The sequence below is a fragment of the Petromyzon marinus genome, chromosome 19 (assembly GCF_048934315.1).
Source record: "Petromyzon marinus isolate PM22_M1 ecotype Great Lakes invasive population chromosome 19, UKy_Petmar_22M1.pri1.0, whole genome shotgun sequence".
Taxonomy (NCBI): Eukaryota; Metazoa; Chordata; class Hyperoartia; order Petromyzontiformes; family Petromyzontidae; genus Petromyzon; species Petromyzon marinus.
The window spans coordinates 15509083-15536449 of record NC_133685.1 but is presented as its reverse complement, the minus strand read 5'-3'; the positions used below and the strand labels follow the sequence as shown (position 1 = coordinate 15536449).

The following is a 27367-nucleotide window of genomic DNA, read 5'->3' as shown; positions in this document are numbered from 1 at the left end:
AACATGCAAACTCCAAATATACAGGCGTCAGGGTCAGGATCGAACCAACGACCTGCATACCAGCAAAGGTAGTTCATATCTCGCCATCGTTGCGCCCATAAAATCAAAACATATGCGGCTAACCTAATAGGACATGAACCACTGACCTTGTTCACCAATTATTTTAGTCGACTGCATTTCAGTGCACCAATTTTATTAGTTAAAATTCTAGTTGGGGGTTTGACTCTGGGATTGATCAAATGAGTACCATAACCACTAATTCACTCCCCACCGTACGTGGAATTTCCACCAAAATAAACTGTAGGTGAGTAGTGGCTGGGGTTGAAAAATAGGTTTGCATTTAAAGACCAAGCTCAGGTGTGGTATAATAACCTAGAACATTGGTTCTTAACCTTTTGGTTCTCAATAGTTAAAAAAGATATGTTAATACATATGTTTTATGAAACAATGTTTTACGAGCCCGTGCTTAATTTGTTTAGATTATTTACCTTATAAAAAAAATCTGGCATGTTCGCACCACCAGAAAGGGCATCTCGAACCACCGCGTTCATCCTCCACAATACTCGGCTCCTTCAGGGTTATGTTTCAATTAGTGGGATACCATTTGAAGCAACAACAAAAACGCAGGCGATTTTTTTTTCTCTCCCTCACCAATTGAGCCTTCAAGAAACTTTGAGGGGTAGGACTCGGGTCGCCCTCTCCTCTGGGCAACAAACCCCTACTTGGAGCGTCCTCAGGGGCAGAGGAAGCATCGCACAGCTGTCGCGGCGGAGGAGCAGGAGAGAGCCTAGATGTATAAATGCAGTATCCAACAGTGCTGTGTTGGTATAATGTAACTGTAAATATTATCACGCTGATCATAAAAAACCGGGACTGTGGGAGAGCAGTTGCCGCCTCCTCATCGACGAGAGGGCCGAGCAAGGCCTCCCAGCCGGGCGCCTTGAGTCGCAGGCTCGGAGATCCGGGCTCCGTGGAAGACGGCGTTTGGCGCTACGGATAGTTCGGTCTCGAATTCAAGACGAGGTTGCAGGGTTGGGGGTAGAGTCGTAGATCGCGGGGCGGTGGGGTTCGAGCGAGGGATGAGGCCTGGAGGCTTCGCCGCGCCGCTATGAGGGCAATGGTGGGGCCCCGCATCCACAATGGACCGCGCTCTGCTCGAGGAGAGCCTCGGCCTCCTGTCTCCGCGTTTCGGCTCGCCCCGAGGCGGCGTCCCCCCCGTGCTGCCCGACGGGACCCCCGGCTACGCGGAGCTGTGGCGCGCCGCGCTGCTGCCCAACTGCCCGCGCCTGTTGCCCGCGCCGCACAGCGCCGCGTGGGGCAGCCGCGCGCGCTGGGTGACCCCGCGCGGGGAGCCCGACCTGGGCGCCCTGCACAGAGACTTTGGTACGGAGCGTGGGGAGGGTGTTGTATGTCACGGTGTGAGCGATAGTGTAAGTATAACCATCGCCACTGGGGAGACAAAGGCGGCCGGGCGTGGTGCTGGCCACCCCACCCCCTTCGTTCCGGCCTTCATAGCTGCAACTTGCTACTAACAGCGCTTGCCCCAGCAGTCTGTGCAGGCTACACGGGCAGGGGGGGGGTCTTTGTGTGTCACCAAAGGTTTGCCACCTGACTGTCAAGGAATTTGTGTTTGGGTAGCAGGAATGGATTTGTACCAATATTTGCTTGCGGTCTTGTGTTAGATTCTCTTACAGTGTCACTGTACGGTGCTGCACAGCGACACCGTGCGGTAGTGTAGCCAGCCTAGTTCGATTACCGCTCACGGCCAACACCGGTGACGATTATCTGAGCCTACGAGCCTCCTCATAGGTTGACTCAGCCTAAAATGAGTTCCTGGTGCGGCATTCAAACATCTCCACTAGAGAGACAAAGGCGGCCGGGCGTGGCGCTCTCCACCCGTGCCGGCCTTCATAGCTGCTGGCTAACATCACTTCCGCCTAGTCTAAGGCAGTGTTCTTCACTAATTTTCAGAGGGGGCCACTTTCGCTGATAAAACAGTGTGAGGGGCCCGTCACACATTTGAAACCATTGGAGGTTTGAGAGCAGCACGATGATTATGAGGGGGGGTTCTTTTCACAGTTGTGTAATGTCAGGGGCCGCACTTCAGGGGCCACCAGGGGTCGCCAGTAGCCGCCAGTGGCCTACGGGCCTTGCAATGAAGAACACTGCTCTAAGGCTATACGGTGGATCTATGTCTCTATGTGTTTGCCTTTGTACTCAACGGCGCATGCTCCACCGAGTTGGGTTGAGAAGGCGGGTGGTAGAGGCTGCCGGCTCTCTGCCCTCATTCCAAAAATACCCCAGCAGCAGTGTACCGGCTGTGCACCACAAACCTAACTTGCCCTGCCACACAATGGATCCTGCAACGAAAATTATTTTCAGCAAATTTGCACCTTTTAACTTGAAATTAAAGTGGGTGCAAACCCATCATGTAAGATTTCAACCCTGTGTGTCAGTGTTATGTGTTTCTCACTAAATCTACAATAAATAAGAATAAACCCTGGTGTAAATAGTGCGATTCAAAAACAATAATTATTGTTAATCCCAAAACGTTTGGCTCTGGACCCTTTAGGTGATGCTGTGGTTCCAGTTGCAGACTGCGCGGAGCGAGAGTACAACTCCAACCCAAAGAAGCAGATGCCCATGCGGGAGTTCCTCTCCTACTGGCAGGAGACCATGAGCCAAGACCACAGCTCTTCCCCACGCCCCTGCTTATACCTGAAAGACTGGCACATGTGCAAGTGAGACCCAGCATCAATCTGATTTAAACTAGACGTTAACTATTACAAATTCAATTTCGTTTTAAAGCTTTCATGACTGCAGGGATTCATCTTCTTGGTTCTTTCGGTAAAGTCACGTAGAAGGGAAATAATAAAATAATAAAAATAAAGCAATAAAATAAAATTCTCACGACGTTTCGGCCACAACACAAGTAGCCTTCCTCAGGTGAAGAAACAACGGTCGGAAAGACAGCGCTCCAATGAACACTGCTAAGCTTGGCAGCGTATTTTAAGCTGGGTGGGAGGAGCAGAGCGCCTTGACAAAGAAGTTTACATATCAACAGAAGAATTTAGCATTGAAGTAGCTGTGTTAATGTGATAGATTAGCAGGATGTTAAAGTCAGAAATTAGCATGTAACTGGGAGATTAGCATGATGTTAGTCTGAGGGATTCATATTCTTGGTTCTTTTGGGAAAGTCACGTAGAATTTGAATCCCTGCAGTCACGAAAGCTTTAAATCAAAATTTAACCGCCTCTACGGGGAGGGTTTCCACATAACTTTGAGATCCTTCAACAAACTCCGGGATAAGGAGGCTCAGCTGATCGAGTCTCTGACCTTTCTGAAGAGATGCTGCTGTAATGTCTTCTAATGCGAAACAAATTATTTCCAGAACTAGCTTAGCTCTTATCTCAGAGAAAATCAGACTTATACGCACCGAACTAGATCAATTAGACAAGACACTCTACAAATCACACTTATCATTGACGGCAACAATGTCCACATCGGATTGGGACATGTAGACAATATGACTGCCTCTTCAGCTGCCACTATGTCGACCAAATGTAAGGATAACTTGATTTCCAAATTCAACCGCCTCTCCAACAAGAAATCGGACCAACACACCAAAAATCTAGACGTTAACAAAGTCGTAATTAATCGCAGTAACAGCTCTATTTCTGATAGTCTGAAATCCGTTTTAGCTAAAGGGCTGAACTTTGCAGTCACACCTAGACACATTCCAGTTAATGATATCATTGCCCATGTCGACGTGGCTCCCAAGGGCCTGGGTCACATTGCTGCAGACGTAGCAAGATCTGAAATCGCTGCAACCCTAAAAAACGCTAAGATGCCAGCTAGCAACATCAGCAAAGATGAGCATTTTGAATGATCTCAATTAAAAAAGAGGGATGACATTGTCATCCTCTCAGCCGACAAGGGCAATGCTACTGTCATCATGGACAAAATAGAATATAACAACAAAATTCAGGAACTACTCAACGATGGCAGCTATACAAAAATAAGAAGAGACCCCACCAACAGCCTCGTCACTAAAACCAACAAAATCATTTCTGATTCAACCGCATTAATTGATCAAACCAAACAGTTCTCGTTGAAACCTTCTGCGACCAGGCCACCAAGATTATATGGCCTTCCAAAGATACGTAAAGTAGATACACCTCTTCGTCCCATTGTTTCTACTATCAACTCCCCCACCTACAAACTGGGTCGTTTTTGTCTGAAATCCTGCGGCCTTTTACTGGAAAAACCACCTCTGCGGTACTAAACTTTACTCACCTGGTATCGACAATCAAAGGTATTTCCCTGTCCCCAGATGACCTGCTTGTCAGTTTTGATGTGGTTTCCTTATTCACCAAAGTTCCTGTACCTGATACCATCGCAATCACTGAAGACGTGGTTCATCAAGGACTGCATACTGATGTACCCCCCTGGTGAGACACTGCTTAACCAACACATACTTCACCTGGAATGGAACTTTCTACAAACAAACTGAGGGCACCCCAATGGGCTCTCCCCTATCTCCGGTTGTAGCCAACGTTTTCATGGAGAAATTTGAGACTGACGCCATCCGGACTGTCACTCTACGCCTGACCTTATGGAAGAGGTACGTGGATGACACTTTTGTCATCTGGCCACATGGCCGGCCTGCTCTAGACCAATTCCTCGACCACATCACTTCCATACACCCAGCCATCAGATTTACCATGGAAGTCGAAAGAGATGGCAAGCTACCCTTTTTGGATGTCCTAATTAAAAGGATACCTGATGGTTCAATGAGCCACTCTGTCTACAGGAAAGTTACCCATACGGATGCATACTTAAAACCGGATTCCCACCACCATCCATCCCAGAAAAATTCCCTCATCAAGACTCTACCATCGAGCCCAATGCATCTCCGACCAGGAACACATTGCCAGTGAACTCAAGCACGTACACCAAGCTCTCAAGGCTAATGGTTACTCCGATTACACAATCCACAAAGCCATCACTCCAACCATGAAGAAGGATCCTCTTGAGGAGCCATTCAAAACCATCACCTTACCCTACATTGCGAGGGTCACAAAAAAGATTTCCAAAATCCTGAATAAACACGATCCAGGTCTGATTCAACACATTACATAAAATCTGTGATCTGGTCCCGTCTGTAAAAGATGTTCCAGACATACAGTACCCGGGCGTCTACAAACTAAGTTGCCTGTCTGGTAGCAGTTACATTGGAGAAACCAAACGGCATGTCTAGGACCGCATCCGTGAACATAAAGCAGACTTGAAACACGGTAGGACGAACAGCTCAGCCGTGGCAGATCACTGTTATTATTAGTGGGCTCACATGACATTGACTTCTCCAAGACGGAGGTTCTCTGCAAGCCATGCGGTTACCATGAGAGATTCGTTCATGAGGCTATCCACATATACAAACACAGAGACAATTTTAACCGAGAAGATGGATTCTGGCTTAGTAATCATTGGAAAGGCGTGATAAACAATTTCGGTTCTTGATTGATTGTATTTTACGGTGACTTTCAGACCGCAGTCCATTCGCTGGCACTGCCTCTTAGTACCTTTCACACGACGGTCAATGGTATCGTTTATAGCATATTGTATAATTATAAATAGTATAACAGTGTAATGTTTAACATAATTCATAAGGCAATATATAGTATCATAATTGTATAGTGAATATACAGCAGTGTGTTATACAGTAGGGTTGGTAGAATAATTCCTCAGTGTAATATTACAAGTCTAATATTTTTATAGTCTAAAGTATAGGGTAGTGTATAGTAACGCATTGTATAATTCAATGGTGGGGTTTGTCTATGGCAGTGTATATTATGGTGTATAGTCGTGTAATATAGAAAAAAGTTTAATTGGAGGCATATCAATATAATGCATAATGTTAGAGTAGTTTAGATTGCAAGGTATAATATTGTAATGTATATTAGTCTAGTTTATAGCATAGTTGTAACGCAACACAGGACAGAGCAGCGCATCGTGGCTGTTTATCTCTCTCCCCCCTCCTCTTCCGTTCCAAGCATAGATGGACTCGTCCATCTGAACAAAGCTCGTCGCATTCCATGGTGCTAACGTTGAGGAAAAAAGAAACCGCCACTTTTTTCGACATAGAATTGTAATGTATAATGACTTGTTGTTAGTAGCTCAGCTAATTGGAGAGTATATTGAGTTTATTGATAATATTGATGTAGTTTATATTTTAGTTTTTTATTAGTTTACTATATGGTATTCATTATATAGTGTAGTGTATACCCAGTTACTTTATGTTAATAGCTCAGCTTAATGGAGAATATATTGAGTACATTGATTATATTGATGTAGTTTATATTTAGTTCTTTCACATCGGTTTATTATATGATAGTTTGGTAGTTGCAGTTATTTAGCATCAATATACTAAATGCCTCTGTTGATATGTAAGCTCTGACTTTAACATAGCTACTTCCGTGACCAGTTACATGCTAATCCCTCACACTAACGTCATGCTAATCTCCCAGTTACATGCTAATTTCTCACTTGAACATCCTGCTAAACTATCACATTAACACAGCTACTTCAATGCTAAATTCTTCTGTTGATATGTAAACTCCTTTGTCAAGGTGCTCTGCTCCTCCCACCCAGCTTAAAATACGCTGCCAAGCTTAGCAGTGTTCATTGGAGCGCTGTCTTTCCGACAGTTCTGTTTCTTCACCTGAGGAAGGCTACTTGTGTTGTGGCCAAAACGTTGTGAGAATTTTATTTTATTATGTTTTATTATTATTTTATTATTTCCCTTCTACGTGACCTTACTGAAAGAACAAAGAAGATATTACAAATTCAGTTATCATTTTTATTCGATTTAATAATGAACAAAAACATGATGTGACTCATTGACCCAACTTAATGAGAATGAAAATTCTAATATAATTGTAATGGCCAATATGTAGTTTAAATCTGATGGTTGTTCCTGTGGGATTAAACCTATTAAAGAAGCCAGGGTAGCTGACTGATTATTCTGACTTCCTGGATCTTGTCCTAAAGTTGTTTGACATAGTTTGAAACGAAATGTGATACCTCATTGCTAAATAGTTTTTTGAAATTTAACCTTATGGCAGGACCCTGGGGTCCAGAATAAACGGAAGTCAAATCGTAATTAATTTATTTATTTTTGGCGACTCCGTCCCACCATACACATAAATTCCGTGACCCACCTGGCGCGGGTCTTTCTGTTGTCATGTCATTCAAGCACAGCAAGGACGAATGCGCAGAAGACACAAAACTTTGAAACTTTGATTAGCGCATCGTGTAGAGCTCGTCAAGAGGAATAGATAAAATGACATCGCAATGACATCGCAACACAGTTTATGCGAGAGCCGGGGGCTTATGGAACCCCGGGGTTCCGTCATAAGGTTAAATTGTTCAACTCGGCTGAAATAATTTGTGCATTAATTTTGTACACGTGACAATTGAATTAGTTTGGCTATGTCAGGTGGTAGAGGGTTTTAACGACAACATTTGGCTAAATCATTGTGGCCTATCCCCGAAATAAATAGTTTTGACCTGAGATTTGATACCAGTATTATATTGAACTGTATTACAGTTTACTGCACGGTTTTGATGTGTTCAGGTTCTGTCTGCGGAAAAGGTGACAATCCTATCGTCCACAAACCCAATCCCCACTCAATCAGCAAAATCACCCACTCACCCACTCAGTCAACCATTACTACAATCTTGGTCTCAAAGGCTTGGCACTTGTTTTGGACCTATCTAAATTCACAATGTAATTTGAAGCAATTCTATCCATGCTCAGGGAAAATCAAAATGAGATTGTACTGGTGAATGATTAATAATGCAAGGAAAAATTATTGCTTGTAGCTCACCTTCATGTGTGTGGATGTAGTTCAGCAGGGCCCCCGAGACCTCATTACTGCAGTGCTTTTACTTCACCATGAAGTTTCCAGGGGCAGGCATGTGGCCCTAGTGGCACTCGTAGTGGTTGAAAGTGTGAGAATATGATGGCATGCATAAGTAAAACACGGCAAGGAACTGAAAATTTAACTTGGAACGGTGTCTCTTTATAGAGAGCTGATAATGGACGGTGCACACACATTTAGACTGTAAGTCACTAATCACTCTATAGTTGCATCGTTACAATTGCAGTTGAACCCATTTGTTGGGCCAAAACTCAGAGCTCAAGGAATGTGGAATACTAAACTGCCTGAATAGGAGAAGTGTTCCACACTGGATAGTTAAGCTACATTGTGCTATTATTATCGTGTATACAACAGCAGAGAATACATTAACATTTGCAGACTCTTAATGAAGGTCTCTGATAAACTAAAGTTGATCAAAGTTGGCCCCAGTATGAAGGTGGGAGTAAGGGGAACAGTGACTGTTGGTGTCTAGCGCAAAGGTAAATATATTCATAACAAACTCGGAAGAGCTTGACCTGTGATATACATTCAACATAGAGAACTTTGATGGAAAACATAGAATTTCTATTTGTATAGAAGCTGGAATGGTCGTACGTGTATTGTTTGTGCTCAGAGAGTTCCCAGACTATGACGCCTACTCCACACCGGAATGCTTCTCCTCGGACTGGCTCAATGAATACTGGGACGCTGTGCATTCAGACGATTACCGCTTTGTCTACATGGGACCACGCGGCTCCTGGTTCGTCATGACACATTCACGTGAAGTGAGCTTGATCACGGTATACATTTGATGATGATGTGGCCCAGTGGCAGCGTGTTTGCCGCTTGTTGCAGAGGTTCGGGTTAAAATATAGCTGGCCGCCCTGGTTAATACCACCGGTGTATTACAGTGAGGGAAAAAAGTATTTGATCTCCTGCTGATTTTGTACGTTTGCCCACTGACAAAGAAATGATCAGTCTATAATTTTAATGGTAGGTTTATTTGAACAGTGAGAGACAGAATAACAACAACAAAATCCAGAAAAACGCATGTCAGAAATGTTATAAATTGATTTGCATTTGAATGAGGGAAATAAGTATTTGACCCCCTCTCAATCTGAAAGATATCTGGCTCCCAGGTGTCTTTTATACAGGTAACGAACTGAGATTAGGAGCACATTCTTAAAGGGAGTGCTCCTAATCTCAGCTTGTTACCTGTATAAAAGGCACCTGTCCACAAGCAATCAATCAGATTCCAAACTCTCCACCATGGCCAAGACCAAAGAGCTCTCCGAGGATGTTAGGGACAAGATTGTAGACCTACACAAGGCTGGAATGGGCTACAAGACCATTGCCAAGCAGCTTGGTGAGAAGGTGACAACAGTTGGTGCGATGATTCGCAAATGGAAGAAACACAAAAGAACTGTCAATCTCCCTCAGCCTGGGGCTCCATGCAAGATCTCACCTCGTGGAGATGCAATGATCATGAGAACGGTGAGGAATCAGCCCAGAACTACACGGGGGAGGATCTTGTCAATGATCTGAAAGGCAGCTGGGACCATAGTCACCAAGAAAACAATTGGTAACACACTACGCCGTGAAGGACTGAAATCTTGTAGCACCCGCAAGGTCCCCCTGCTCAAGAAAGCACATATACATGCCCGTCTGAAGTTTGCCAATGAACATCTGAATGATTCAGAGGACAACTGGGTGAAAGTGTTGTGGTCAGATGAGACCAAAATGGAGCTCTTTGGCATCAACTCAACTCGCCATGTTTGGAGGAGGAGGAATGCTGCCTATGACCCCAAGAACACCATCCCCACCGTCAAACATGGAGGTGGAAACATTATGCTTTGGGGGTGTTTTTCTGCTAAGGGGACAGGACAACTTCACCGCATCAAAGGGACGATGGACGGGGCCATGTACCGTCAAATCTTGGGTGAGAACCTCCTTCCCTCAGCCAGGGCATTGAAAATGGGTCGTGGGTGGGTATTCCAGCATGACAATGACCCAAAACACACGGCCAAGGCAACAAAGGAGTGGCTCATGAAGAAGCACATTAAGGTCCTGGAGTGGCCTAGCCAGTCTCCAGACCTTAATCCCATAGAAAATTTGTGGAGGGAGCTGAAGGTTCGAGTTTCCAAACGTCAGCCTGGAAACCTGAATGACTTGGAGAAGATCTGCAAAGAGGAGTGGGACAAAATCCCTCCTGAGATGTGTGCAAACCTGGTGACCAACTACAAGAAACGGCTGACCTCTGTGATTGCCAACAAGGGTTTTGCCACCAAGTCATGTTTTGCAGAGGGGTCAAATGCTTATTTCCCTCATTAAAATGCAAATCAATGTATAACATTTTTAACATGCGTTTTTCTGGATTTTGTTGTTAGTCTGTCTCTCACTGTTCAAATAAACCTACCATTAAAATTATAGACTGATCATTTCTTTGTCAGTGGGCAAACGTAAAAAATCAGCAGGGGATCAAATACTTTTTTCCCTCACTGTAAATGTATAATACACATCTTCATTAAACGTTAAAGATCCCCTGAAATTCGCAAAAGTGGGCTATTGTGTGCCGGAATCGTGGTACAAATTTGCCAAAATCTAAAGTTACACTGCCGATTATCCAATTAGGATTGCACATAGTGATCATCGCCCCCTACTGGCAAAATAATATTTTTTTGAATTGTAACACGGATACCTTCCACTGAGGGTGCCCTTCAACATTTGAGATGTGATGTAAGGATCTTGGAGCTGATGAGGCTTTTAAGTAGCACCATATGAATGTAAATATTAATTATTAAATATTTTATCCAAGAGTCAGTAGTTGTGAATTATAATTAGAGTGCATGTGATATGTGAAGCGATGCTGTTCATACTGAAGTATAAAAAGTGTGTTTGTTTCATGTACGGCTGAGTGAATAGCAATTTTGCAATGCGCCCTACGGCTCGCAATGCGCTATACAGTTCGCACCGTGGTCGATGGTACACTGCATTCAAATTCCAGGCTTCCTTTGATATTTTACTCTTGAAGCTGGTGTGGCACCACAGGTCATGTGAATCAATTGAGCCCTGTACTACATTTTTTCAGGGAAGGACGATACCAAGTGGCTCAGTAGTCGGGTCCGTTTTTAGATAGTTAAAATCTGAAATAGTGACAAAAGCCATCACATCACAACAAATATTAATGCAGGCTGCCTGATGGGATGGGCCAGATTTTCTCAACTCTTTGAGTAGGTGGTCTAAATGAAAAATGGCTACATTCAGTTCTTTGGAACTGGTGGTCTGGATAAGGTTATATATGCAATGCACACCAATGCGCACAAATCTATCCCAAATTAGACATTTATTGTGGATGTTGATGCGAGCGCAGAGTTCTTTCTGATGTTCATTTGCGTCGAATCCTGAGCTGGTGAAGATGGCCTCGGCCGTTTTTCCAGATACGGCTTGTGGGACGGACGTGAGTGGAGCTCGCGATATGTTTCTGAATAAGAAGTGGCGGACCGGTGGTGTGCGCCGTGCAGGACTCCGTTCCACGCGGACGTGTTCCGCTCCTACAGCTGGTCGGCCAACGTGTGCGGACGCAAACTCTGGCTGCTCTACCCACCGGGCCAGGAGGAAGCGCTTCGCGACCACCTCGGCAACCTGCCCTATGACGTCACCGCACCTGATCCATGGCCGCAGGATGCCCCGGCCAAGAAGCCGGCGCCATGGGACACCGCAGGAGGGGCGAGAAGCGCATCGGGAGCAGCGCAGCTAAGGCAACGTGGCCAAAAGCCCATGGAGGTGATCCAGGAGGCAGGAGAAATCATCTTCATCCCGAGTGGTTGGCACCATCAGGTCCACAACCTGGTAAGCAGTTGCACGGTCACCCATGAAGAAGTTTCAAATTTTAGCAAACAGAACCTTTATCCTTGAAATCCGTAAATAACAAAACAACCCATCGCTGCCGTATTGTATTACAGTCAGCCTTATCCAGACCACCAGTTCAAAATAACTGAATGTGGGGCCATTTTGTCATTTATAACCACCGGCATAAAGAGTTCAGAAAATGTGTCCAAGCCAAGAGGCAGCAGTGAAGCAGAAACATCTGTAGACCAATTTCATAATTAGGACCCAACATTGATGACTGGACTATATGATGATGAATCCAGTATTTAGTTGTGTCTTGGTTTTATTGTTGCCTGTGGGGATGGCTACATATCCTCAACTCTTTGAGACAGTGGCTATAAATGACAACATGGCCAAACATTCAATTATTTTGAGCTGATGGGTCTGGATAAGACTGAGAGTTATTTGTATATGCAGTGCTGTGCATCTTTGTGTGATGTTAGATGCAAGAACCTTTGTAGGCAATACCGGCCGTTGCTTACACACGTGCGTGTACGTGCGTTCGTTTCGGCTGGCTGGCCGTCTGACCCGCATAACACGCGAGCACGGCAGGAGGACACCATCTCCATTAACCACAACTGGCTCAACGGCTGTAACATCGACCTCGTGTGGAGCTTCCTTCAGAGCGAGTTGCGGGCCGTGCAGAAAGAAATCGGCCACTGCCGTTCGGGAATGAGCAACTGGGCAGAGCAGTGCCAGGTGAACGATGTGTGATATCCGTGTGCAGGGCTTTCTCCCACACCGCATTGTGTAGGCAACATAATTACACAACACTTTGTTAGAGTCTGCACATGCGTGTGCTCAGGGTTTTGCGCGTCACTTGAGCAATACACGGCACGTGTTGTGGTATGTAAAATTGTGTTCCCGTTTTTTGTATTTCCGCACATATATCGTTTCTTATTGGTTTTCAGACACATTTTATATTTTGCCCACATGATTTCACTTGTTACCCAGTAAAAGCTTCACTGAGTCTCAGGAATCTTTTTCAGGTGAGTTCTGCTAAGTTTTAGCAGGAAAGGTAATCTTAATTGAGTAATTTACAGGTAATATTTCAGCATTGGGATGCTTGGCCAATACCATTTATATTGTATTTTTGTTGGTATGGGAAGAAACCGGACCCGGAGGGAATGCATGCAGAGCAGGGGGAGAAAACACAAACTCTGCACAGAAAGGTGGCCGAATTTGGAATCGAACTAGGGCCCTTCCTGCTGTGATGTGTGTGTTTATCACTGCGCCACACTGCTGTTCATAAGTGTCTACACGTGTGCCTGTAATGTTTTCCTGTAAGTGTGACATAAATATTTATTGAAAACATTCTATCTCATCCTGATCGTACATTCATCGCACATGTTCTACCTCATACTCCCTATGTTGGGAACTTCTTCCCTTGTGTTTTATTAAAAAGAATACAAATTAGAAGTTTTACTTTTACCTTTTCTTTGGTTTTATGTGAGCTGTCATCCTGATTCTCCGATCTTTTGCACATACATGGACATTAATCGATTGTATCCTAAGACACATCCCACAATCACCAATACCTATCTTGTACTTTTTTTCACATTGCTCAGCACAGACCCACAACGTCGAAGTGACTAGCCACAAACAGCACTATAAAATATTCTTGGTTCTTTCGGTGAAGTCACGTAGAAGGGAAACAATAAAATAATAAAAATATAAAACAATAACTAAAACAACTATAAAAGTTGTATTTGATAAATGTGAACACGTTTCTTGAACTAAGAAGGTTATTATAATATCTTAGCAAAAGACACGATGGGAGGGAATTGCAAAGTGGCACAATTTGTGAGTAAAGAAGCAGAAAGAGAAGCGTAGTGACCTGCAGTGTGGTGGTTGAAGACAAGGGTGGATGGGTTTTGGAAGTTACGCTTCTTACGTTGATCTTGCAGTGCATTATGAAGGCCTGCACAGGCATCAACTACGTGGAGTTCTACTCGTTCATGAAGCTGATTGCAGAGAGGAGGATGGAGTTCCTGCACGAGAGAATGGACATCCCAGGCCCTCGCTGTGCTGCCAAAAGCAGCTCCACGGGCCCGGACCACTCTCGCGTGGGTGAGGCTGGCGAGCACGGCGAGCTCACTCGACTAGGGAATTGGCACGCGGCTTTTGACCTGATGAGGGTGCAGGAGGTCCTTGTCGCCCTGCAGGGTGACTCGGACTTTGGGCTTCTTCCTGTCGACTCCCTGCCCAAGCGACCTGAGCAGTTGCAAATGGACATCGAGCACGTTATAGGCAACATGGGAAGGATGCCCACGGCGGAAGAGGGAGCTCACTGAAAAGACTGATGTGATTCATCAAATCGCCTACACTTGGACGCTTGTAATATGGTATCCGTGTTATATTCAGTGGCGGTTCGTGACATTTCCACTAGGTGGGGCTGTTGTTAGTGACCTGAAAATATGGTGTTCTAATTAATAAAAACTTTGTCATGTTAATGGCCTTCCTGTGAAAGTGATAACAGGTCCTTGCAGGGTGGGCTGGTAGGAACATTGGAATTTTGCGCAATTTTATGACATTGTTATGTAAAATTGTGCAAATTGAGAGCATCTTCCCAACTTTTTGCTCTCAAAATCGTTGAGGGTTCTTCGGACAAATTAACCTCTGTAGAGGAATGGAATGGTGAAATCCTTATTGACTGAAATCTGCTCATTTTGGAGCAATGTATCATAAACTCGTTAAGGGCTGGGCCGAAAAATGACAACAATTGCATTTTAAAAAATGAGGATTTGTTTCCCGGTATACGGTAGTATGGGGCTTTAGACTCCGGATTATTAGCGTTTCTGCTCGAAATCGAAACATGACCGGCTTATGGCCTTATACCTGTAAATTTGTGTTGAATATGTCATGACAAAACTGAGAGACAAGGCTTCGAGAGTCTTCGATAGTTCATTATTGCATGTTGGATGGCGTTGGCGCAGTTGCGGCGCCTGCTGGGATTGGCTTTGGGTCGATGGCATCTGCGATTTTGTCTCCGATTTTGTAAAGGGTTCCAGCAACAAATGCGGCCTCTGTTTCAGCAAGCAGCTTTTCAACGGTGGCATCCAAAAATCCGTCGATGTCTTCGAAGTCATTGCTCATGGTGTTCATGTCTTGTACCGAGAAAAACTCAAAGTGCCGAATCCACAAGTGTGAGCACATTGTTGTGAAAGGAACTAAGTATACAGAAAAAATCAATTTGTAAAATATACAACACGGGATATTTCCTCTGCCTTTTGCAATAAAATGCACAAAGTGGTCGTCCATTTTATCCAATTTTATTCACTAAATGTTCAAGGGGCCGTCCATTTTATTCAATGTTATTAGCTGAAAATGTACCAAAGCTGTCTATTTACTCGAAGAATATTTGGCTCAGTTCCATGTAGATTTATTTGTCACCAGGAAAAGAAACAAAAGTTCAGTCAATAAGAATTGAATAGCCAAATCGTGAGCTATTTCTGGTAGTATGTACTTCGTATGCCTTTTGGAATGAAATGAACAATGGAGTCGTCCATTTTATCCTATTTTATTCACTAAAATGCACTGAATTGAATTGCACTTACTTTTGACATCAATTGAATTGCGTTTGCTATAGACGTAATTTTTTAAATTGAAATACATTTTAATTGAAATACATTTTAAGATACAATGGCATGAAGAGGCTTCGGCTGTGGGCTGTGTGTGAATTTGGCACATCCCCAAAAGCGAAGTTCGCAAATGAGATAATGTGACTTCCAAATGTTGGGTGCAATAAGACATATCAAGTCTCTGCGATGTCTATTGCTGATTTGACACCCAACAGCACGAAATTTGACTTCATTGAAGTATTGTGACACCCAACAGCACGAGATTTCACTTATGAAAGGGGACGGACGGACGCATTAATCTATTGCAGGCTGGTACACTCAGGTTACAACTTCGTTCCTACCGGTATAACTGTCTTATCTACCAACGGTAGGCATTTATAAACGAAACAAAACAGCACTCAAATGCTGTCCCATGACCCTCAAGTCGACACTACACAACCCCTTTGACACTACAAAAAGCCTCTATAGAGCGTATTTGCACAGTGCAACTTAGCATTGTAACATGGTCATTAAAGCCATGGGCGCATTTTTCATCGCCCTGAATGGGTCTGAAACGGCGTGGCTAAAATGCTAAGCTAATCGCAATGAATGAAGGGATATCTCTCGGATGCCTTCACAGCCACCCCGAGACCTCCCCGAGGCACAAATCAGACTGTGTTGCAGCGGTGTCTAATATGAACAACTTAAAATGTTAGTTTCATTAGGCAATTCACGTTGAAAGAATAATTTTATTTACTTTTAAGTATTTTCTAAAAAAAAAGATTATCTCCAGTTGCTTGGTGGGGCTCGCCGCAACGCCCCTAGTACATGAACCGTGCCTGCTTATATTTCCTTTGTAAAAAGCAATCCGTAATTGGTGCCGGACTGATGTAGGAAACGGCATTAAAATGAATACAATGTTTACAGTATCAAACATTACTCTATTGTAGAATATAATAAAATTTTACTTGAGGTGTACGGTTGCCCCAGCACGGGAACACAATTTACACGCAGCTTTGGGCGGCAGGGTGACAGTGCTAACAACTTGTGCCTCACAGCAAGAAGGGCCTGGGTTGACTCCCTACTTGCATACTTATTGTGTGGAGTTGTTTGTTTCCCCTGCGCTGCATGGGTTTCCTCCAGGTTCTGTTTCTTCCCATAGCCAAAAAATATATATAACGTAACTGGTATGACCAAACATCCCAATGCTGGAAAATTACCTGCAACTTACTCGATTATGATGACACAACAGTAACATTGCCATTTTACAGTGAAAGCTTAGCAGGATCCTCTTGGGAAATAATCTAGGGAACCTGCGAGTCTTTCCTGGGTAAGCAAGCGTAATAACGATCAAATCTCCTGGTAAAAAATGGATGACACCGTCTCGATAAAATAAACTTTGAAAACGCGGCTTGTGTCATCTGTTTTTAACAAATTACGCAATTCTGCAAGCCCACGTCACTTTTACCTCAAAAGAGCAGTGTTTACTTTGTGGGAAAATATTTAAATATAGAAGAAAACTTAAAAAATAATTTGCCTTGGTCAATCCACGACTGGATGAAGGCCGACATCGAGCGTGTCCTACCAAAGCCCACCGAATGGCCATGTGAGGTCTCTAACTTGTGTGTTCTTTACTCCCCGTGGTCTTTCTCTTCATGTCATTCCAAGCGAGATACTCTCCGTGCTGCTTTGCACACTTTTTTTTAATGTATTCCATTTTCTTCACTGTCTTCCGTTTCTGATTGAATGTCTAAGCAGATTTACACTGATAAAAATATAACAATATGAACATCCATATTCTCACTCCAAGGTGCCAGATTGACGTGTACATAATCCGATATGGACGTCCACATTTGTGTGGAGGTACACAAAAATAACAAGCTCAGAAAATTGCTTTTCAACCAAACAATCCATCGGACAAAGCGCTCACGATTGGTATTTGGGTCAAATCACGTGAGCACTGTCAATGTGCGTTGGTACTCTTTCGATCCCATAAGCTAATAAAAGTCAAGTTGCACGACGTGAACTAGTCACCTGATGACGTGGATGCAATTAGGGGCTTCACAGCGAGATCTTAACTACCTCACCTGATATCCAGAAGGTCGTAGGCTCGATCCCAACCCTGACGCCTGTATATTTGGAGTTTCCTCGTGGTCACGTAGATTTGTCTCTGGGTCCTCTGGTTGGTCCCTCCACATTTAGAATCAACAACACGCGTTGAGAATATTTAGCTACTAGAAATATCCACTTGAGAAGCAACTTCGTTGAGCTATCATTTGTGGCCAGGTTGTATTGAAAAAGAGCTATATAGCAATGTGTGCCTTAACTGTTAAAATTAAAAGTTAACATTTTTTTATTTAGTGAAATATGTGTGGATCACTCTTCACCGCACCCGTGTGTTGAAGCAATAATACATTTGGCACGTTTGTTCACGTGACAGCTTTCATTGTTTTGGCTGTCGGGTGGAGGGAGTATAACACGCATTGGTGTTGTGCCTCACGCAATCTGAAATACCAGTCTACGCTGTAAACCTAAAGAGCTCACTGCTCCTAGTTCCTGAGATGCGTGTCAGAACGATCATATTTGCAAAAATAGATTAAACATTTGCAAAAAGAACGTTTATGCCTCTATCTCCCCCAGGAATCCATCCCAAGGTCGTCAGCTTCCGTGATCGTCAACATCCGTCCACACGCGTTCCCACGCTCATTGTGGTGTCACCTGTCTAAAAATTGGCATCTGTTTCGGTGGCAGCGATTTGGAACCAGTATGGTCCCAGTATTGTATACCGTAGTGTTCAGTTTTGATAGACTTAGGCTGACTGACAAATGTATCCAGGTTTGGATATTGACACGTGCCAATATCCTAACAACATTCGCCAGAGCAGAGTTGCTCTCCAAAACGGAAATCATAATACTCGCACCACCAACTGCTCACACATTGCGCTGTAACTGCTGTATGTATTTCGCGTTAACATTTTATTGATTGGAAAGAGGTCACAGAAAGGGGAGGCCAATCACAGAGAAGCTGGGCCTGACACATTTCACGGAGACAAATCACCCCCCCCCACCCCCTTTATGCATATTTATCTGAAAACGAATCAGGCATGTTAACGTGTATTAATTACGGTTACTTTAATGCTTGTAAGAGGTTAGGTACGTTTACTTCACTGTCCTGGAGGTTCCGATACATGGCAACTTCTGACATGGCAGTGAAAACCACAGGTCGAGTAACTACAGACGTGAAGCTGCAGGGTGGCACCTCGGCGCATCCAGGGTTCGACACCTGACTCACGCAGCCTGTGTGGAATCTGCATTCTCCCCCCTGGTTTAGCATGGGTTTCTCTGCTTTCCTGCCAAAGCTTACAAAAACCCATGCTATGTAACCGGTGGCCAAACATCCCAATTCTGAGGAAAAAATAATACCCGCAAATTGTTCCATTGGTATTACCCATAGCAGCCGCGTTGGCCCCGACTTCAATCATTTGGCACCACCCTGAAAAAGTTGACACTCGGCGAGACTCTCCTGGGTAAACAATCGTAAGAATAATATAAATTAACGTATTCATTGACATTTAAGTGAAAAAACCGATATCTCCATTGCATCACTGGTAACACCCACAAAACGCAGTGATATCATGTTACAGTTATTACGATGCAGCACCGTATTCCTATCAGTCCACATTTAAGTCTTTATTGTAAACATTTTAGCGGAATCCCCCCCCCCTCCCGCACACAACTGTACAATTCTTAAAACCAACAATGCGAAATAAAACATGATCCATACTTGTACATAACTTAGGTCAATTTATATTCAGAGTAGTTTCATTTACATTTCTGCAGCGATGGAGAACTACGCGATGGGAAGTGGGTGCCTGGGCTTTTAAAACAACGCACGGCGAGGGCTCACGTGTTGAGACACCAACAATTTTACTTTGACACTTAACAAATACAAATGTGTTTAGTTGTTAATGTAAGGCCCTATTTAAAAACTTTGAAACGTCGGGACGGCTCCCTCCCCTTGCTAAGTTTATCGATCCGCCTCAGATGATCGTGACAGATTGTTTAAATATCTAATTTGCCAAACTGATTGAAACGTATTTCTCATGAATTGGGGAATTCACAAAAACCTCCCCACTGTACCTTAAATTATTAGTCCATGTACCACAAGATAATTCGTGTCGTACGGAGAATGCAAGTGACGACGCTCATCATCGGTTTGTGGCATGTATTTTATGGTATGGTTTTACATTAAACGTTACCTGTAAACATCTGACAGTTCCCCAGCATAGGTTCAAGCAAACTTGGCTCTGTTGATGAGACACTGAATGTTGAATACCGGTCCAGCGTTTGCTTGTGTTAATCCAATGCTTTTGAAATTGTGCACTTCCAGAAGGTCATGTGGGTGAATAGATGTGTGTAAAATACTTTTAAAACATTTTGTGGTGGGAGATGCTTATTTATATTGGTCTATGCAAATCTCTTAGTCAGCAATGTCATAAGTAGACAAAACTGTACAGGTCAATCCAATAAGTTCAGGTGAGACTTGTGAGCTGATGCGTCAAACTAAACTGGGGAGCGATATTCAGCTGAAGATGCTGCGTATGACCCAAGAACGTGAACATCTTAACTATGCAACTGCAACAGCACAATAGTGGCCTTGTTGAACTCGAGTGTTTTCCTGCATGCTGTGAATCACAAACTGGTGCCACAACAAAACAGAGGTGAGGAGCTGCCTAAACCTATCATTGTTCCACAGTGGCAAGAAAAGTAACCACTGTCGCTTTCCAGCAGCTGTTAAAACATTAATTAATTCAATCTCCATAATCTGAACGCTGTGTTCTGGTAATAAGGCACTAATATAGAGTTTTATTTCCACCCATTTTTTCAGTTTTCCACGAGTGTGCAAGACTTCTCTTATAAAATTAATACAATCCTTTATTTTTTAATTAAAAGCCAAGTGGAAGTGTTCCCTAAGCCAGCGCGTACCAACTTCTCGTTATCTACAAGAGTGTCTGTGAGGGTCTCCACCTTTTCCAGAGGAAACCCCAAACATTGCTCACACACTCTGCATGTGTCTGCCTATGCTGTTCCCGTGTCTGTGTTTTATCATTCATTCTTACCTGATGATGGTTGCTTGTGTTGCAACCAAAATGTCGTATTTTGTTATTATTTGATTTTATTTTGTACGTGACTTTACCGAAGAACCAAAGAGTAATTCCTGCAGTCACGAAAGCTTCGAATCTAACTTGTTACGTAAACAGTATTCGTCTATCCCCACATTGAGGAAGCGAGAATGATAGAGGTATAGGGGAAAACCCACAGGCATAGCAGGAAAGGCAGCCAGAACCGATGTCAACATCAAATGCCCAAGCTCTGTGGTCCCACATTGGGATGTTTGGCCAACTTCAAGATGCCAATTCTTGGACCGTCCGAGTCAAGCCTGGAGGAGGAGGCAAGCTCAGTGGTTCCAACATGGATCGCTGCTTTTCCCATCGCTTGCCGCTTTCACTCCGTGTCCTGCGAGTGGCCACGCGCAATGTGGAGCAGGAGGACCCAGTGGGCACAGAGCTGCAGAAAGCACCTGGCCGGTTTGTCGCCACGCACCCCCACTCACTGCTGCTGCTTCTGCAGCCTCACCGCTGCCATGAGGTTCCTGGTCAGCGTCACACCGCGTAATTGTGTTTCAGATTCTAAATTTTAAAATCGGTCATTTGAAAAAAAGCCTTCCATGTGGCCGATGGGATGTGATAAACACAATTTAATATTTTGAATGTGCTGGGGACAGATATGTGAAGGGGGCACATCTGTGTATTTATTGTTACTTATATTCTGCACAATGGTGCTTCTGATCATTCAATGGGAACAGCCATGTTCGGCAATGTTGATCACGATTCTAAGCGAGGGAAATCCATGACAGTAACATGACATGGCATATAATGCCATCTTATATGTTCCTGTCAATATCCTTCACCACCAAAAGGTAACTTTCAAAATCACCATTTAAGCTCTGTGTACAAACACTGTATAACAAGCCCTTAGATCGCGCATCTTTATTAAAGCAACACATATATTTAAGAAAATAGTACCTACAGTGGACAACTGCCCTTATTCAGTTATATTGATGATGCTCGATGACCACTCTGTGACATGAAACATTGCGTTGGGGCCCTGCCGTATTGTTCCCGGTGTCGTCTCCACTGCGTGTGCCCACGTCTCCACCGGCGTTTCACACAAGGCCGGTCCCCTGGGACTCCATGGTAGTGTGACAAGCAAGCAGAGCATTCTCAAGTCGGCTTCTCACGGAGGATCTGGTGGTAGCAAGCCTGCAGGAGAGACGAACGATCACTCAGCCAACACTCACTGCAGCAAACACTCACTCCAGCAAACACTCACACGTATACCTTTTGATAAATGTTTAAAGTATATTTTCTTTTTACATTTTGTTGCTATTATCATAAAAGTGACCTTTCAAAAGCTCATTTTAAAAAAATAGTAAATACATGAATGTACAGTTTGTTCTCTTATAACGCAGTAGTTGCGTTCCTGAAGAACATCATGTAATGGAAAAATCGCGTTATAATACAAAATATATGGAAAAGCGCAGTCTGCGATAACACGTCAGATGCATACGCAGACTGAACATAAACTTGGCCACAAATGATAACTGAGCATAGTGGCTTATTGTGCAGAAATTTATAGCAGCCATATACTCGAAGGGCACGTTTGCAAATGTTAAGGGAAAAACCTGAAGACCCGGAGAAAAATCGACGCAACCACGGGAAGAACGTGCAAACTCCAAATATACAGTCGCCAGGGTCAGAATCAAACCCACGGCCTCCTGCATACCTGGCGAGGTAGTTAACATCTCGCCACCATGGCACCCTCCAGGGCGAGGTACAACTGTTGTAATTGTGATGAAGATGTGTTTGTTGCGCCATCTGCAGTGCTCATACAGGAGATGGCCGATTGTCGTGACGGGATGGACTCGTACCTTGAGCGTGGTGAACATGAGGCCTTGTTCCCCGTGCTGCAAGAAGGGGTCCATCAAATCCTCGATCAGCTGGATCTCTGATCCCAGATTCCTGATCCTACACAGGCCAGGGGCAGCCAGACACAAACCATTGCAATCAAATCCCAGCAACGTTTAGCCAGGCACCGGTGGCCACGTGATCACACCACTCGTGATGCTCAACCCTTACCCGTGGGTCGAGGCCCTCATCTCCTGGCTTGCCAGGGTACAAACGGCAGAACGGTATATAGAGAGTGGATTCATTTCTTCTCTGTGCAAGGATCGAGTGTTGCCCCCTCTCGCACGCATGGGTTTTTTTAAGGCTTGTTCCAGCTTTCCTTCCATAAGTATAAACACTCGCGGAGTTGACCAAATATCCCAATATAGGGCCACAGAGCTGAGGCAATTTGTTGGTGCCAGCCCTGGATGCCTTCCCTCTTTCTCTCTCTCTCTCTCAGAGAGTGAGCGACAACTGTACACGTTACAATTTATAAATAGGACTGTATTATAAAAAAAAATTCTGGATGGCTAGCCAGCTATCTGGAATGCAGGCAAGTGCAGCACGGTGGTGACATCACCCACATGCCAGTGCTGAGCTGTCGTCACGCCTCAACCCCACTCACTCTCCACCCTGGCCTTGAATCCAGAAAAAATGCGTGGGCAGGGCTCATCATTATCACACGACTTAGTATTGATATACCTCAAACACAAATCTGTTCACACCACATCGTGGCCTAACCCAAATTAATTTCCGAATCATAGCACTGGCCGCGAACACCGACTCCACGTCGACTACTTGACTTATTTACGATATCACCGCTGAGAATGCGGAAATTTCACTCCAAGTGAAAGGGAGGGCTTTGAGGTTGTGTGTTTGTGTGCACGTGCGATGAGGAGGAGGTGAAGGGCAGCACCTGGCACGCAGGACCACGAACAGGAAGACAGGGAAGAGGTCGTCCATGGACCACACGTAGTCGGGCTGCACCACCCCGCGCAGCGCGCCGTTGATCTGCTCAAAAGTGCGCTGGATGACGGAGAGCTTGTCCTCCGGCGTAAACGTTGTGCTGCACAAGACAACATTTGTTCAGTTTAACACGTCGTAGTAGTCGGCTTTCTTGACCAATATCATCCACAACGGTTTTTTTTTTGGGTTAGATCGAGTAAATATAAATGTGTCGTTAAACCCGCGACCACCTGACAGCCAATCAGTAAGGTTTGTCATGTGAACAAAACATACCCATTAGTTACTAGTTAAGCACACCGGTGTGTTGGAGAGTGATCCCATAACATTTACAATTGTAAACATTTGTTAATGTTTACAACTGTAAATATTGTGTTTACTTTCCAACACACGACACATTTATATTTACGCAATCTAACCCAAAAAAAAATTGTCACATGGTGTACAAGTGGCACCAGTTGTTATTGTCCCACACCGGTGGGTTGCAAAAATACTTCTCACGACCACATACAGTCGTCAAACCCTACGTTTTGCTCGAAACTATGCAAATTATCCACGTAATTTACATGGCCTAACCGGAACAGTATGGATTGTACTATATTGGCTAAACCAAGCCGATTTGCGCTGAGCCTATCCTGGTCTCTTCAGTTCTCACCATCTGGCTAAACAAAATATAAAGCTGAACTTGTTTGCGAATACCTACTTGTTCAGATAACGCAGAGGCCTTGCTTTCTAGAGTTTCCTCAAATAGACTTTACCTGGGCTCCCTTGATAAGCAGACACTACTATACAGAGGGAATAAAGTCTAGATAAAACAGGTTATGATTCTTGTTCTCCAGTCATGTACGTATGTAGGTTTAAATTATTTCGTACCGTACGTAGCCAACCGTGCTAATTGGAGGTGCGGAACCATGGAGCAGGGTGGCACAGTGGTAACACTTGAATCTCACAGGGAGAAGGGCCTGTGTGAAGATTGTATGTTATTTCCCCTGTTCTGCAGAGTGAGTGTGTGAATAAATGTGAGAGTGTAAGCAGGTGAGTGAGTGCAAGGACCTTCATGACAGCGGGCAGGCCTGGGTAAGGCTGCGTGGCTGGGAATCGGAGCCATTTAAGTGTTCACCTTGGGGTGGAACAGGGATGTTCTCTGGGCCCGACACTATTTACCATCGTCTCAAGTTGCTTTCAATGCTTCTACTGGAGAAATTTCCATTTGGCACAGATATAATGGGAAATGCCTGGGTGCGGTCAAGGGATGGCTCCCTATTGGTCAACCAAGTTATGTATGCTGCTGACCTGGTATTTTCTGCTCATTCTGAAAAGGAGTTGGAGACTACTGCTGAATCTCGTTTGCAAGGGTGTCCAGGGGTCGGCTGACACACACATAGCAACGTGTAGTGGCACGTTCACAAACATGTTGAGTCTATCACGTGCACAGATATGGCAGGCCCTGAGTGGTGACGTCATGCAGTGGGTGAGAGTGATGTGCGCTAAAGAACAAGCACTGTACATCGAGACCGCATTCAATGTTTGCGCCGGCACATTCCACTCTCACCCACTGTATATTCAACATGACGGTGGCTCAACTCGTTTTTTTTCCAGACGAGTAACCACATGGGAAAACCCAGCCATTTTTTTTTATTATAAATCAATCATTTCAAAGCACAAGACAGCAACAGACACTCGGCATGACAATAAGTCATGAAACTAAACGCAAAATATCTGACAGTTTCTGAATTAGCTAAAAAATGTAATGCACACAAGTGTATAAATACATTTTAAGACGTGTTGTTAAAATGTCCACAGACTCGGATATCCATATATATCGTGGCAGAGAATTCCAGAGTCTGGTCTCGGGGCCACACGGGAAAAATCTCGGTCACCCATCGACCAAAGCCTCGACCTGGGAACGGAGAGATCGGCATCCCCGGATCTTAGAGACCTTGATGGGTGCAACGTGAATTCTTTGCAAAATTGGAAGCCAGTGCAAGGAGGCCCGCACCTCCGATTAACACGGTTGGCTACGTAACGGTGCGAAAGTTCAACATACACACATACACGACAGGCATAATGTGATATGAACAAGTTGTTCTGGTTAACACCCTAGCAGCCGCATTCTGAACACGTTAAGCACTTTCTTAGCCATACCATGGAGCAAGACGGTGCAATATCAATGAGATAAAATTTAAGGTATGGAGCAGCTTCTCTGCATCCGAAGCCGATATAATGAATCGGATATGGGAGATATTCCCAAGATGGAAAAATAAAGTCTTTGTCATCTTTTTAATGAGCCTTTAAGGACAGTGGGATCGCAGACGACCCCTAGATGTCTTAGTTACTGCCAGTGCTGAACCCATTACCTGGCCATCGATTGTAACGCTGAAGAGTGCAGCTTTTGAAGCTGGTGGGGAGACCCAATGAGCATCACCCCTGTTTTAACACCATTCAAATGGAGTAACTTTTGTTGCTTCCAAATGTTGATAGAAGCCAGCACCGAAGTGGGCATGGAGGAAGCAGATTGTGCAAGTAAATGTGGATGTTATTAGCATAACAATGAAACTTTAGGCAGAAATGTCTGAGTGAATGGCCCAGTGGAACCAATGGTAATGCGGATGCGCTCTCCAGGTTGCCGCAGGGTCCTCCTTGCGCATGTGCGTCAGGCACTAATCGGTGCACACGTCTCCCTCAGTCCCCTCAGCCTGTCATGTCCGCGGTGGCGGATCTCACGGACCATGCCTGCCCGGGGCCGGCTGACAGTGCGTTGAACCTGCCAAGCTCGGTGTGGATACGCGAGCAGCTGTTGGATGACTCGTTGGTTTCGATGCGATGTCGGGCTGACGGCTCGTGGGTGGCCTCGTCCAAGGACAACTCCCAACAGGCGACCTTCCAGGACGGTCTATTGGTGTGGAGGGACGATCTGTTGGGCCGTTGGCGTTTGGTGGTTCCCGTCGCGCTTCGACATGAGTTGATTCGGGTGCTGCACGCCGAGAAATTGTTGCACCTCGGCATGCAGAAAACCCTACTCACGCTGCAAACGGATTACTTTTGGCCCGGCATGACAGCCAATGTAGCCAAGTCTGTTCAGGCCTGCCCCGAATGCGCTCGGCGGAAACCACCGCGCCACAAATGTATTCCACCCTTGAAATCGATTCAGGTTACGCGAATTAATGAACTGGTGGCTCTCGATACTCTCAGGCCGTTTCCTCCACCGCCAGGGGTAATAAATTCTTGTTAGTGGGGGTGGAATATTTTTTACGTTGGCCGGTGGCTTGGCCTTTGCCTGATCAGTCGGCATCGTCCATCACAGATGCATTTTTAAACGGTTACGTGACGGACAAGGGTGCGCCGGAACGGTTGCTTAAGAACCAAGGCCGAAATTTATCATCTAAATTGCTGCGTAATGTGTGCGATGCCTTGGGCACCAAGAAGATACGGACTTCGCCTTGCCACCCGCAAACGGATGGGATGGTTGAGCGATTGAACCGTACCTTGTCTGCCATGCTCTGCCACACTGTAAGTGAGAAGCAGGCCGATTGGGATCTTCACATTCCTAGCGTGCTCTCCGCCTACCGTATGGCCCCGCATGCTTCTACGGGATACTCGCCGTTCTTTCTCATGTATGGTCAGGAGAACGTGCCACCGATTGGCGTACAACTGGGAGCGCCCACTAAAGAGCCCACGCAGACCCTCCTCGAACACGTCCGCGACTCTGTTTGCCGTGTCGCAGAAGCACGGAAGGCGGCACGAATTGCCACGGCCAAAACCCAGGCCCGTAACGAGCGATGTGCTCGTTGGTCGCATCGCGACATGCCATGGGCTGTGGGCGACCGGGCCTGGCTCCATTGCCCCCAGGTGCCAGTGGGTACTTCTCCCAAGCTACACAGGCCATGGCAAGGGCCTGTGGAATTGATAGAAATACGCAATCCTCAATGTGTATGTATCCGGGCGGGTTCACGCCGTTGATATGTCCACACGTCTCGTTTGAAACCCTTCTTTGCTCCGCGCGTTGATCCTTCATCCCCAATGAGTAC

General features: G+C 44.9%; 2 protein-coding genes across 3 annotated transcripts in view; one reads left to right on the top strand and one right to left on the bottom strand.

Moving 5' to 3' along the window:
* Positions 1-106: 106 nt before the first annotated feature.
* Positions 107-16780, top strand: JMJD4 (jumonji domain containing 4). Of its 2 annotated transcripts, XM_032957013.2 has the most exons (6): positions 116-1383; positions 2573-2741; positions 8557-8682; positions 11444-11771; positions 12363-12509; positions 13718-16780. In XM_032957013.2, the coding sequence occupies exons 1-6, from the start codon at positions 1140-1142 to the stop codon at positions 14102-14104; spliced, it is 1401 nt and encodes a 466-aa protein (XP_032812904.1). In that variant the 5' UTR covers positions 116-1139; the 3' UTR covers positions 14105-16780. The 2 variants fall into 2 exon arrangements, with proteins under 2 accessions (XP_032812905.1, XP_032812904.1); XM_032957014.2 differs by lacking the exon at positions 8557-8682 and having other exon boundaries at positions 107-1383.
* Positions 16781-18326: 1546 nt separating this feature from the next.
* LOC116943801 (alsin-like) overlaps positions 18327-27367 on the bottom strand; it is a 121149-nt gene continuing 112108 nt past the window's right edge. Inside the window, exons 34-36 of the mRNA XM_076068190.1 lie at positions 23293-23442; positions 22361-22457; positions 18327-21692 (exon numbers count right to left, since the gene is read on the bottom strand). Coding sequence (XP_075924305.1) covers positions 21654-21692; positions 22361-22457; positions 23293-23442 — 286 coding nt within the window. The 3' untranslated portion in view covers positions 18327-21653. The remainder of the gene's footprint in view (positions 21693-22360; positions 22458-23292; positions 23443-27367) is intronic.

What these genes read in the sequence shown, in the direction of transcription:
- JMJD4 (XM_032957013.2), top strand. Translation starts at nt 1,140, where the DNA reads ATGGACCGCGCTCTGCTCGAGGAGAGCCTCGGCCTCCTGTCTCCGCGT. An exon ending in AAAGACTGGCACATGTGCAA is followed by an intron (nt 2,742 to 8,556) that starts GTGAGACCCAGC and finishes GTTTGTGCTCAG; the next exon opens with AGAGTTCCCAGACTATGACG. An exon ending in ACCATCAGGTCCACAACCTG is followed by an intron (nt 11,772 to 12,362) that starts GTAAGCAGTTGC and finishes CGAGCACGGCAG; the next exon opens with GAGGACACCATCTCCATTAA.